The 13969-nt window shown below is 37.0% G+C and overlaps 1 protein-coding gene across 9 annotated transcripts in view; it reads left to right on the top strand.

Annotated features, from left to right (window-relative positions):
• RBFOX1 (RNA binding fox-1 homolog 1) overlaps positions 1–13969 on the top strand; it is a 2538143-nt gene that overhangs the window by 736960 nt on the left and 1787214 nt on the right. For all 9 annotated transcript variants that reach the window (XM_030577473.1, XM_030577470.1, XM_030577474.1 and 6 more), the window contains exon 3: positions 3879–3911. In XM_030577473.1, coding sequence (XP_030433333.1) covers positions 3879–3911 — 33 coding nt within the window. The remainder of the gene's footprint in view (positions 1–3878; positions 3912–13969) is intronic.

The raw sequence follows: 13969 nt of genomic DNA on the forward strand, positions 1-13969 counted from the left end.
CAGAGCCCTTGGTTCATTCTCTATCAATCAAGTACGATGCAAACAGCTCAGGGAGAACTGTACATTTTCCAAGATGTGCTGGAGGGAGTTCTAGTCTAAGGAACCTTAAAGAGCTTTGCCTTCCCAGTTCCAAGGATTTACAGAAGACAATTTATCTCATAAAGATTTCCTAAGGTACACAGAAAGGTCAGCTGTTTTTAATGGCATAAATCGGAATATTACACCACTGCAATATGGACCAGTGGTGTCCAGCCAAATGGTTAAATAATTTCTGGCAAGCAAAGAGTTTGAGTCCTAGCACATGAAATGTCTCTGTATGTTTTGCTTTGGTCTTGTTTTTTTCTCTACCTTTATTCTTTTAAAGGAGCATTTTAAAGACTTTTGTTAAAAAATGACGTTAAGTGAAAATTCCAGCTTCACGTTGAAGCACTCAGATGTTAAAGAACTGCCATGATTCAGGTTGCATGTGCAGCTTTAATTCTGTCCTTTATTTGTTTGTAGTATGATATTAGTTTTAAATACAGGATCACGTAGTCATGATTTGGCTGGCTGCAGTAAATAATATAACTCCAAGTCTGTGCTGGCTAATAGAAATTTCTACCTGTACATTCTCATTCATGTACCTAAAGATGATCTTTCCTTCAGTGTTAAAATCCCATGAAGTTCAACTGCATTAAACATGGATTGCTCCTGCACCACTGTATCTACATTTCCCTCTGTATTTGTGGTATTCCCGATATTTAGAATGGAAAATTACACAGTGAATTTAACTATTATGGGTGGCACATGTCCACTTTATAAGGAGGGTCTGCTGTAGCTCATGTAAACAAGTCCTTTTATTGCTTCTACCAAAAAAGATGAATTAGTTACAACTTACCTAAGAAACTAATGTAGGAGCATCTGGCTTTGTATCCCAAAAGCAGCGTCATTTGATTAGGACAGGAAACCCTCACCCAAGCTGCGAATCCTCCTGATGAAGTCACTGCATCCTTAAATAAGACATAACAGAGCAGGGACACAGCAAGACAGAGCAGAAGAATTTAATACCTCATGAAAATCATAGGAGATAATAAAGTACTGCAAGTGAGACAATCTGCAAAGGAATACACTAGCCTTCAACAGTGAGATCAAGGAGCTATAAGAGACATGTCTACAATGTGATTCTCATTTTTCATCTAGCTATACCAATTAGCTCATCAGGTGCCAAAGTAGCTGAGGCTAGTTCTCAGAAGTCAGCAGTTGTTACAAAATCAGTTTAAGAAAAAAAAGAACTTCTTCACACTGACAATTTAGTTAAAGGAAGAATTTTTTAAATATAGTAAGAATTCAGGCCCACAGTGTCAGGGATTTTCAAGGAGCTGCTATAAAAGGGCGATACCTTTTATTTTATATATCTCATTATCCAATTGTATTGTGAACAAAGACTAAAGTGATAACTATTTTATTTGCAGTATCGAATAAAATAGAATTGTGAGGCTCTGGGCTTGGACTGCACCTCTCCCTTACACCCCAATTCACAAAAGCATCTCTGCTCAGGATAGCATTAAAGATTGACCTTGGTACCTTTATCCCGGCTGAGCTTGGTAACCAGTTGCGATTCCTGCCTTTGACCCCAGCCCAGCAGTCACCCCTGATTTAGCTTCCTAAGCCCCAGCCATTACAGTGAGAGTGTCCTACAAAAAGCATGCTGTTTTTCAGTAGTCATCCACAGTCCCACTCTTCTGTCTTCAGTCTCTTGCACTTTGCAAATATGAAATAAGTACCTGCTGCCCTGGAGAGCTCACATTCTGATAGTCAAACTCAAAAATGCGAAGGGAAGGGGGAAAGGTAAAGTGGTAATTGATCTCATTAGGAAAGATAAGGTTTTGCAAAAGATTTTTTTTTTCATATAAATATAGTTACTCTCAATTTAGCCGTAATCAGCTGGTTAGTATCCTGTATGTTTGTTAGATCTGTAATATGTTAATGGCAGCTGTGATTTATGATTGTTAATTAAACATCAGTTTGAAGAATGTTGAATTATTTAAATGGAACGACTCAATTTCTGTAATACGATATGCAGTGCCATGTATATTATTATGGATCCTGGTGCTTCATATATGAGTTAATTTTTACTTATGTTATCATAGATACCTTCCAGAGCAGTAGAATTAATTTGTGAGAGTTGTTGCATTCAGCCTGGGAGACTGTATTCCTGCCATGAATGGCTATTTCTTAGAACAGTTGTTTCACACTCAGAAATCTTCATCCTCACCCACACTTTCAAAGTCAAACTTAACCATCTTTTCTGGTCACATACACCCTACTACAAGCAGAGGGATACTTGCAGACTTCAGTGGTCCCTTTCCGCACACACACTACAGTCCCAAAAGCCAAGCAAAAATGGCATCATTGAAAAAGAAAAAGGGATTTATTAACCCAAACAGAAAGACACTTTTATTATTTTCATGCGTTATAGTCAGGTGCTGGTATTACATTATTCAGAAGACTATTTTCCTTAATTAACACATCGTAACAGTTTGTTTTCATCATAGCATTAGTTCCTTCAGGACACTTGAAAACAATAAACAAGAACCAGTCCTTGAGATTTTTTCTTTTAAAATTTCTTCAGAAAATACATATTTTACAAACAATATCAAACAACTCTTTATAATCATTGCAGAATCTGACAAATCTTTCATCCATATTATTGCAAAATAGTCAGAGATTGTTAATTTATTAATATTAATTAGCTGTGCAATGTCAGGCTACTGTGTTTTATTTTAATGTGTTAAATTCTCCTTCCACTCATGCCAGTGCAATTCCATTTGACTTCGTTTCACTGCCCAGGCTTAGAAAGGAGGAAAGAATTTGGCCCTCTGGTCTCAAAAAAAAAATCTTGCAGTTTATGTCTAGAGTATGATTCAAATTTAAATGTGATGCATGTAAATATAATGGGTCTAACTCTCAAGTTAAGGCCACTTTACATCATTCTGGCTATGTAAAGTTGCCTTAAAATGGGAGTAAATTATATGTGTGCCGACTTTGTCTTCTTTACATGTCTAGAATGGTGTCAAGTAGCCTTAATGTAAATAATTATGTCTAATATGTGGATTGAAACTTATGGAAGTGTGTATACTTCAGCAATAAACTCGTAATAACCAGAGGACTGGTTGATTCTAGGCTATAGTAATGGGCGAAATATCTTTCTACTTCTAGACTTCTGAGTGTAGTCAAGTTACTGATCAGTAGTGGCAAAATGTCATTGCTGTGGCATGGCTGTTGAATGGCCTATGGTGAAGTGAGGCGGTTGCCTCGGTGCAGTTCCTAGTGATCTACCATGATAATTGGCATGAACTTGGCAGTTGCAGCAGAGAGGCCAAGATTTGAATGGCCCTGAAAAGTCAATCCTTCTGTCTCTCCATTAGAGATGACCCTAGGAGGATATTGTACAAAGGTATAGAGTATCTAGCACTACTGGAGCCTATGTATAACCTGTTACATGCACAATCTGCCACCTTGTATGACCACTAATGTTTTTAAAAAAAGGGGGGGGGTAAACCTTTTGAATAATAGAATGAGTTCCTAATGTACTTATCTTCAATTCTGTCTAGAAACATATATCATAGATGGTCAAGGTCTAGAATCTCTTCCCTAATTTCATTTTTGTGCTGCTTCTAAATGGGGAATATTAATTATTTTTAATTTAAATTCCTTTCACTTTCTAATCAGGATGAGAGGTAAACAGTTACATCACCATGTTCAATGAAAGAAAGCTCTCTCTACAGTTCATCCCCTCAAGCCATAACACACAACTGATGTCAGTTATTTTAGAAGGCAATTAATTCCATTATTGGTTTGTTGAATCAATACTAATGCATTTTTCCTATAATTTGCAGGTATTGACAACACTGGCTGTCAGCAAAGTTGAGGTAAGAAATTCTGTTTTATGCTAGTAGTGTGTATGCAAATGTGTCTTTTTAAAATAAAACTGACTATGGATCACAATGGGTACATGCTGCTGGATTGTAGATACAAGTTGTCGTGTTGGACTTTGCATTGTTTTGGATTTAGGGTGAAGGAATTATCAGGTTGCATAGTTTAGGGTCATACATACTGCTTCAGAATGTTTCACTAGCTGGTTGTCTTCTGTCTCTATAATCTGTGTTCTGTTCCTGTCCTTGCAGTTGTCCTGGCAGTATTATAACTTAACCTCCTTCCAGGAAAGTATTTATAGTTATGGGACTTCCTCTGGATACTAGTACAGCATTGTAACAATAGTCTCTAGAGCATAGTGGCCAACACCCTTTATTACTTTCTCTCAACTGCCTCTGTATTGTTCTGCTAGCCTTTTCCTGCTCCAACCACTTCTCCCTGTGTTTTACATGGCAAGGGAACTGAGTATGCTCTATATTTCATTTGATTGGATGGCATTCCCTTCTTCCCCAAAGTCCAAAACCAGCTCAGCTCACTCATGAGTAGTACACTTGTGTGAGACAAGCTGCCTTTGACCTGGGATCCTTGATGTTTGACTACAACAGGACACGAAAGATGAGTTTAATTAAATGATGGCATTTCAATGGTGTTACATTTTGCAACTGTTCACAGAATGCTTGTTGCAGACATTGGCTCTATTTATACAGTAGATGCTTTTCACTGTCATAGTTTAGTCTGACTTTTCTTGATGTTTTTCCCACTGATTTCCCAGTTTCTCCATTCATGGGTAGATGACATTGGACTACTATACCCATTGTGGCAGGATTGGAGTCAGATGGAAAGTGCATAAATTCCTAGCAACCTACAAGTCAAATTAAAATCTGCACTCAAATTTAACATTTTTTTATTATACTACCTAGATATATTACTAAGGGGATGCATTACTAAGTTCACAATTCACTGCTTCTAAATCTATATTGTTATATATAGAGGAATAGAAAGTCTAATTTGGGTTGAGAGATGTGTGCAAATTTATGGTAAAATATCTTTTGAGCTTCAACTTTTGTGCTTCATTAATTCATGAAAATGTTCTTCCAATTACATCTACAACTCCTAGCTACAGAAATAGCATTTTCAGCTTCAGATTTAAAAATAGATATTGTTCTGTTTTAGAATCTAAAGCTACATTCTTAAGAACATTGACTTACTAAGGATTTCAGAGGGTTGTTTTTAAATTCCAGATAGAATACCAGTTATCCACCCAAGGACATGAAAGCCCCAGAAGTCCCATTCAATGAATCAGTAATTTTGATATTCCCTTTTATGTATACATTTAGGAGTTAAGCTGAAAGAAATTGCACATTGATTTTGTTTATCAGATATGCAGTCTGAAGAGCTACATTGCAAGCAAATTCAACTCATTAAAGTTGCATGGATTTTATTGGATAAAATAATTACTGAACCCAGTTAGCTGCCATATAACAATTATGAGGTAGTTGTTGCTCTTCAGAAAAGATGTTAAACAAAGTGCTTAATAAACATCCTTCAACAGTATTCTTACATTTAAAGTTTTACAGTGAATGGACTATAATTTGGATGTTTAAGTACAGTGCACTCCCATTTATATGAATGATCTGGGCGACATCTGAAAGCTTTAGATACCAGGTATATGGATAAAGGGAAATGGTATTTGGAGCTGCAATTTGACATGGGGGACACACTATGGATTCAGATAACTAGGCTTTTTGAATAAAGGGAATTTGGATAACTGGAATTACACTGTAATTGATAACATATAAAAACAAGTCACTTTATATGTTATAGCTGTATTTACATATATTTCTGTATTGCTGTGGAATCTGACACTGTGCTTTTAATAATCAACTGATATTTTTATTCAGTGCACAGTTACTGGCTCATTCAAATGTAATGTCAATTGGAAGCTCGCAGAGTGTTTCTGTATGAAACTGGTCTTAGACTCACAGTAGGGAATTTGTGATGTTCTCCAAAGCTAATGTTTAACTGCAACAAAATGTCTAGGTGACTCCAACTGCTGCAGTCAGATAAATTTTTAATATGAACCTTAGGTAAATTAAATTGCATTATTAAAGAGAATAGATAAGCTGTACTAGTTAACTTAAAGAACAAGGACAAAAGTTCACTTGCATGCTTTAAAAAGAATGATACAATCAAAATCGTTCTTATTTAACTTTAAAGTACTATATTTGGGATAGATCCTGTTTGTCTTGCTTATCTGAATACTAATCTTTCAAGTGAGTAGTGTGAGCAGAATTTGCCTGATTTTTGGTCGTTAGTAAGGGGCTGCAGAGATAGATAGATAGAAACCCTCACTCTGTTTTACATTAACGTCTCTGACTTTTTTTTCTTTTTAAAAAAATTGTCAGTGTGCAGTCAGTATTTTCAGTTTTGGTCCTTGAGCAAATGGTCTGTTTTGTTGTTGTTAATTTTGAAAATGTTCCCCATTATAATAATGACTCTTGATCTAGATTGTGTAAACTTCTATTATCATTACAGACCCCTGAGTTGCTCTTGTCAGTTTGCTTGGTTGGCGCTTTGATAACAGTTTCAAAACTTGTATCTTAAAAGGTTAGCACATTTGGCAGTTGTATTAAATAAAAACCTTTATGAACAATTTTTGTGTGCTTCAGTTCATGAATAAACTAACCACATAGGGTACACTTATTATGGGAAAGTATAGCCACAATTTAGGAATCACTTAAGCCTCTATGTGCTAAAGTCCCATTGAAGACAAAGCAGCTTAAGTGCTTTTTTGAATCAGGGCAAAAGTATTTCTTATGGTGAGTAGTCCTAGTGAATTCATTGGAACTACTCACAGATAATTACTACACCTAGTAATAGTGGTTGCAAGAGTGGGTCCATAACTTTTGAACTGCGTGCAGTAGAAAATGTGGGTGAAATCCTGGCCCTGTTGAAGTCAATGGCAAATTTCACCTTTTGTGTTTATATAATAGAATGTGTACTATGCATAATATATGAAATATTGTTGTAGACAGGTCAGTCCCAGGATATGAGAGAGACAAGGTGGGTGAATTTATTGGACCAATGTCCATTGGAGAGTTGAGTAAGTTTCTCAAACCTGAAGAAGAGCTCTGTGTAAGATTGAAAGCTTGTCTATCTCACCAACAGAAGCTGGTCTAATAAAAGATATTACCCCACCCACCTTGTCTCTTTCCTATGCATAATGTCTTACAAAATTGTGATATTTTATTGATGGCAATTGGTTGAAGCACCTGGGTTTTATGTATGACAAATAGACACTGTGCTGGACAGTATAGGTTTGTTCAGTTTTGATTTTGGATGCATATTAAGTTCACATTCTATTTTGCTTGTAAATGATGATTTGCTTTTTTGATTTAAATCTTGTAAGCCCTGAAGAATGCGGAGGAGCATAAAACAAGGATATCAGATTTTTTTGCTTTTTCACTAGGTTCATGCAATAATTAATTCAGTCTCCTTAATTCTTTGTTACTGTGCAGTAGTGTTTTTTCTTGGGTCCATTGTCTGTTCTTAAAAGCTAGAGCTTAAACCTGTGCAAAGTGCTTTCATATTACTTTGCTTCTTAAAGGCTTCATTTATGTGAATGTTTATTGGCTGCTGTTCTTGAGCTGTGCATCCATGCAGACTTATGATTAGTTTAGTTGTATTTTTTGCCACTGGTTTACTTAGCTGTGTTCCTTTACTGAATTTTATAAGGATATGACACCCAGAAAAACCTAAAGGAAAAAGCTAACATGTTTTCATCTTGGTTTAATATTTAAGTATGAGGCAAACAATATATTTTTTTCAAAGTCTAGTTGCCACAGCCCAATTGCAGAGAAATGAATATGTGTAGAAGGAGCTGTCAAGTAATCCGAAAACCTTTCTTCCATATTTGAACACAGTGCAACAAATACTGACAGAGTCAACCATTCAGGCAGTGAAGTCTTCCATGAATAAATTCTAAATTTGCCCACACTGTCTTGTAGTGTCCCACCCTTGTAAATATTCAAATTACAAATAAAATCTTGTGGATATGTATTCTAATAAAAAGATTTTTACCACAAATGGCTCAGCATTCTTCCACAATAATGCACTTAATGGGGCATGTTATTGTCATTACAACACAGGCTTCAGAACAGACTAGAATGTAGCTATTTATTATCTAAATTGCAATAATATATAGCATTTTGCAATCAGATTTCCTCACAATTCATTACTACAATACAGTGTCGGGAATGAAGTTTCTCAAATCTGTACATTTTGGGTAGCAAATGCATTTAAAAAAAATGCTTCCTGTAAAATATTACATCCCAGTCCTGTTTCAGAGTTACTGAAGGTATTGTTGAACAAACTCACAGATGTTCATTCAAACAAAAAGTGTATGTGGACTATGCTAACCTTTTTTGAGAGGAATGAACATAATTAAAAAAATTAATATGGGTCCATAGTTACATAACCTGACCATGTGGCACTATATTGTACAATTTTTAAATGTATTATTCTTAAACTATAAAGTTAGACTATCTTACTTACATGTTTACTTGGACTAAATTATTTTTTGAGAAGCCAACAGTGCCCTGTACTACTTTTAAATTAAGGGAGCCAGATAGGATGCTTCTGGTGTAAGGGAATAGAATAAGGGAAGTAATAAGTACATGGCAGAATCCCTCTCCCTCCTCTCTTTCCCCGCTGTCACCACCATCACCTGTAACTAACCATTGTTGCTGCATCAGCCAGCTGGAGCCAACTATGCTGCTTTAAATGAGTCACGTGGAGGCATTCAGCTCTATAGGTAAGTCTACATGGCAAACCTCTTTCCCCCCCTGCAGCAGTGAATCTAGAAGCACAGGCCTACAGACTTGGGCTCATGGGGCTCATGCTAAGGTGCTTGAGACAGCCATGTGACACTTGGGCTCCTCACTGGGTTTCAGAGCCTCAGCTCCAGCCCAAGCCTGAATGCATGGTTATTTTTAGTGCTGTAGCATGAGCCCCACAAGCCCGAGTCTGTAGATCTGGACTCTGACATTCTATGCACAAGGTTTCTGTTTTTTATTTGTTTGTTTGTTCGTTTGCTTTTTGCCATGAAGACATGCCCTATGAGTGATCCAACACACACAGGTTTAGGAACCCCACCCCTATGTCCATTCCACAAGAGGGCAAACTTTCTTCCCTTGGTGGAAAAAATAGAGGAAAACTCCTTTTGTTTTCTGTCCCTGATGCGGGGTTTTCTCATGTAGAGAGCATTCGGCCTTTTCCACTGTGGCTTTGGACAAATTTTTGTACCTTTCCAAAATTCCTGTTAAAGGTAAATATTTAGGGCTTACCTAAGTTGTTTCTCTGCCCGCATAGGTGAAAGTCACTAATATTTTTCTGCTTCTATAGGTGACTGGGTGGGAACCAAAACTCATATGTTCTCTTCCTGGATCTGACACTGACTCAATACTGTATTTGGCTTTGGACAAGCTAGTTCACTTCTCACTGGCTATCTATCCAACAGTCTTACTTTCAGCTACGTCAGTGTGAGACTTAACTAAAAGATGCACAGATGAAAGTCCAAAGTATTAGCGTTAGGGATTTAGGGTAAAACAGATAAAACCCATAGCCAATCTCACTCTGAAATTCTTGTTGGTGTTTATAAAGTATGTTATGAAAATACCACAAGTTCAGTTTTTCCAGGGTGAAAATGGTTTGAGGAAGAAGCTGTGGAGGCATGAGTTCACCTGTGGGAGCACAGGACTTGCAAAATGGGCTGCATCTTTTTATTTTATTTTATCATGAGAAACAATTTCTAGGCTTTAATATAAACAACTTCTTTTTGCTCTTAAAATGAACTATAATTTAGTTAAAAATAAAAATCCAGAAAACCATTTTTTATGATTTGGAGCAGAATATAAACAACTGCTTTGTTGTGTGAAATGTGAGTTTTTTTGGGATGAAGCCTGATCAGATATCAGAGAAAGTGGGTCTCACATGCTCCATTTACAGGGGTCACTTCATCCTTGAAGTGATCCTTGAAGGTGAAAAGCACAGACTTTAGAACAGAGTTCAGAGTCTGCATCCAAAAGCAATAAAGAAGATACCGCATAAAGAATCATTTGTCAATGTTTCTTTTATTATTACTTGCTGTTACTACGTCCTTGGAATTCTAATGTCTGTTGTGTTCTTGAAATAAACAGATTTGACTCAATATTTTCTGACATTTAATAGATAGCCGAGTTCTCTTCTGTTTCTTTTTGTGTAGTTCTTTTGGTTCATAAGCCTGGTGGGATATACAGTATGAATTTACCATGCAAATCTTGGATGTTGTGAATTGCCTGATTGATGTTTGTGGTAATATTTTTTCAATGACTTTTGGGGACCTGAAACAGAAGCTGTTTCTGTTTTTGTTCAGTTGATGCACATGCGTTTACCCATTGTCTGAGGTTGAAGACACTCCCTCTTATGCATATTACAAATACTTTAAATAGACTGGCTCCATTTTGTTCCCCATGTGTTAAGTCTAATTGAGGACAGAAAAACAACAGACTAAGAGGAGCATGTCCCAGTTTATACTGAATTTGGAGTTTGCAATGCTCTGTTAACTTTTTGGCTTTGTACCCAAAATTGATTTGTGTGGTGGATTATTGACTTGTTCCCTATATTTAGCTATGTTGGTGTATCTCCATCTTTGTGCAAGTGTGTTCAGTTCAGATGTACAGCAAGTTCTTCAAAAATGTGTGCTGCTAGCAACATGTTCAGAATGGAGGACTTTCTGTTTACTAGAATGCCACAGTTCACGACCATTAGCAGCTGAACTCAAACTCAGGATTATGATCTCACTTGACTAGGCTAATTATTTACACTTGCACAAAATAAATGAGAATCCAGAGAAACTCTTTCTAGGTCTTTCACTGGACATATGAGTAAGGATTCTAGTCTCTTACCTCTGATGTGTTCAAATTATGCTACTTTCACAAGGGAACATGGAAACCAGTGGTTTGATTTCATTCCAATCCCTAACAGACATTAGCCAACAGTGTACGTGTATCATAGAACTGGTTTATCTGTTTAAAGGGTTTGTCTCTGGCTCAGGGTGAAACAAATTTCCACATTATGCCATTTTGTTCATCCTTCTGCAAATGCCACCTGCTTCTTCTGGGACTTTACAGCTGTGCTAGGCCAAATCCTTTCGGGGGCGAGGGTGTCTGGGGATTTTTGGATTGTTTGCTCCATTTCCATTGCTGCTCTGCTCAGGCATGGATCATTCTCCTGTCTCGTACTGATGCCTCTGAATAATCGTGCACCAGTCTCCTGCAGCTGTCTCTCTCAGATTTGTCCCATGTTGAATCCAACAGTGACATCTGAGGATATTCTGGTTAGTGGTTCTTTGCTTCAGTGACTTCTAAGTACATGAAGTAGAAAACTCTTGTTTTACTTTTTTTCAAAAATCTCCAAACACAAAGTTTGTGTTTTGCTTTTGTGTTATAACCAGAGCCTTTAGAAATATAGCAACAGTCTAAATCTGGTTAAGTGTAACTTTTCTTCCTTTAAAAATCCAAAGTGTCCTGTGAATTCTGTAGTTTTCTCTGAGTTCAAATAGATTGAGTTCTTAAGCTTACACCACTTTTCTTGTTTCGAGTCCTGGCTTTTCATTGCATTAACGCTAATTGTATGCCAAATGTAACTCCATTGAAGTCACTGGAGTTACACTACAGTAAAGATGGAATGGCACTGCAGAAAAATCAAACATATGCTCAATGTAACATTCCGGCAACTAGTGAAAAATTAACTGAAAGTTGTCCACATTCCTGCCTCTGTCGTTTAGTAAATTATATGATCAAGTTCCGGAAGTCTTGGGACCTACCTATGTCAGAGATTGCCTTGAGGAGATATCCCAAGTTTAGTATCATGAGGTATTATTACTTTCTAGCTCTATTATGCAAGAAATTCAAAGGAAGCCTTCTTTTACATTCATTCAGAAAAGACTACTAAAATGTTGAGATAATTTCCCCAGTTTGTTGCCATAACCTCCTCAACTTAAAAAAACAAAAATTACTAGAAAACCAAATCAGTTCAAAGAGAAGGAGGCTATTGAATTAGACCTTAATATTTCTCATATTTGTGTGGCTCAAAATACAACAAAGCTCTGGCTGGACTTACGCTGCTATCAGCAAGGTCCTTGGTTATCAAGAAATGTCACTGTGAGCCCCCCTCCCATTCTCCTACCCTCCCCACTTTCCTACACTGAAAGAATAGGTCAGACCTGGTGGGTAGCATGTTTCTGAAAAGGCCAACAAATGTATTACATTTTGGTCACCTTTTTGCTGCTGTGTTAAAAAATCCTCTGACAGAACTGACAGCTGCTTCATTTCTGCTTTTACTTAAATGTTTGTAAAGCACTATATACATTTATGGTGCTCTGTAAATGTATTTGTATTAATAATATGGTGGTGGCATATGCAAGGTTTCTTAAAACACTAATAAATGGTAGAGAGGCTATTCAGAGCACTTGTACTTGCTGATAGTATTTATTTGTATTACAGTAATGTTTTCATCATGCTTGGCACTGTACAGGCACATATTAAAATAGTCTATATTTCAAAGGGCTTACAATCTAAGTAAAGATAAACAAAAGCTGGAGGGGGAGGGGAAGAGGCAAAGTAACCTGCCTAAAGTCACACAGCAGAGCCAAAAATAGAACCCAGGTATTCTGAGCTACAGACCTGTGTCCTTTCCACCAGACTGTGCCTGACTGTGCTTTTGACTGGGATGCTACTTTATAACTCAGAACACATCGATAAAAATGCAGATTGTGTGTGTGTACATGTATATATATATTAAAAAAACCACATTTCTTTGAAAAAGTGAGACCAACTTTCAGTGTAATGGGAAGGTACAGTTTTGGCCTATACATATTTAATCAATTTTCTTCATGCAGAAATTAGGGTGCTGGGCCCGTGGCAACTGAATGCTCCTCTCTGCCAGCGGAACAGTTAGGCACCAGTGTGCCCCAAAAGCAGGGAAGTTTTTTTCCCTTATTTTTCTCTTTCTTTTTCTGTGACCACTCTGCCATGGGTTTTCTACTTATGTTACTCTGTTTCTGTACTCTGAAGCCATGTCTTTGCTCAAAATACCATTGCCAATGACTGCAATTTGAATGCTGTCTGCAGTGTTGTAGCTGTATTGGTCACAGGAGATCAGAGAGACAAGGTAGGTGAAGTAATATAGTTTATTGGACTAATGTCTGTTGGTGGAAGATACAAACAGATGCCTTCCCCAGACCTGTAGAAGAGCTCTGTGAAGCTCAAAAGCTTGTACATTTCACCAGAAGTTGGTCCTATAAAAGATATTACCTCACCTACCTTGTCTCGGTTTTAAATGTTCTCTTATGCAAAACCTATTTTATCAGTTTGCCCCTCTCCGCTACATTTTTCTTGTCTTTCTTTTATTCCCCCCATCTTCTCTCCCTTTTGTCACTTTCCTTAGCTCATTGAAATACTATTGCTTTTCAAAAAGAAAAAAAGCTCCTTGTATTTTATTAGATGAATTCATAAACTTTTGGATAGTTTTATAAATAATAAAACAATAAACGTATAATTTTTAAAATGGGAAGGCAGCATGGCTGGTGAATATGCTGATTCAGTACTTTTCCTTTCCAGCCTGTAATGATGGAGATCATGTGAAGCTACAGTCAGAAACTAAAACTGCCCTTCCACTGTTAATGTATTGACCTTTTATTGCAAGGCAAATTTGTCCTCTCTAGCTTTTCTTGGTGGAAGAATGAGTAGTAGGGTAGGATTGGTTAGAGAGCCTTGTAACAGCTTCATTGAGAGTTTATGTTTCTGAGACTCTGGTGTTTTAATATTACTGTTATGGCAGGTGTCACCGGTTGGCACTGTTACACATAGTCTTATAGATACTTTTTCTTATTGTGAGTAAATTATTAGTCTTGGAAGAATTGCTGTCTTGTTGGTTTTCAGATGCAGTTCTTAGGGAAGCTGTAGCAAATGGCAAGAAAATTTGTTCTCTGACTTAAGTATTCTCACTAAGAGTC

This window comes from Gopherus evgoodei, chromosome 10 (genome assembly GCF_007399415.2).
Source record: "Gopherus evgoodei ecotype Sinaloan lineage chromosome 10, rGopEvg1_v1.p, whole genome shotgun sequence".
Classification (NCBI taxonomy): Eukaryota; Metazoa; Chordata; order Testudines; family Testudinidae; genus Gopherus; species Gopherus evgoodei.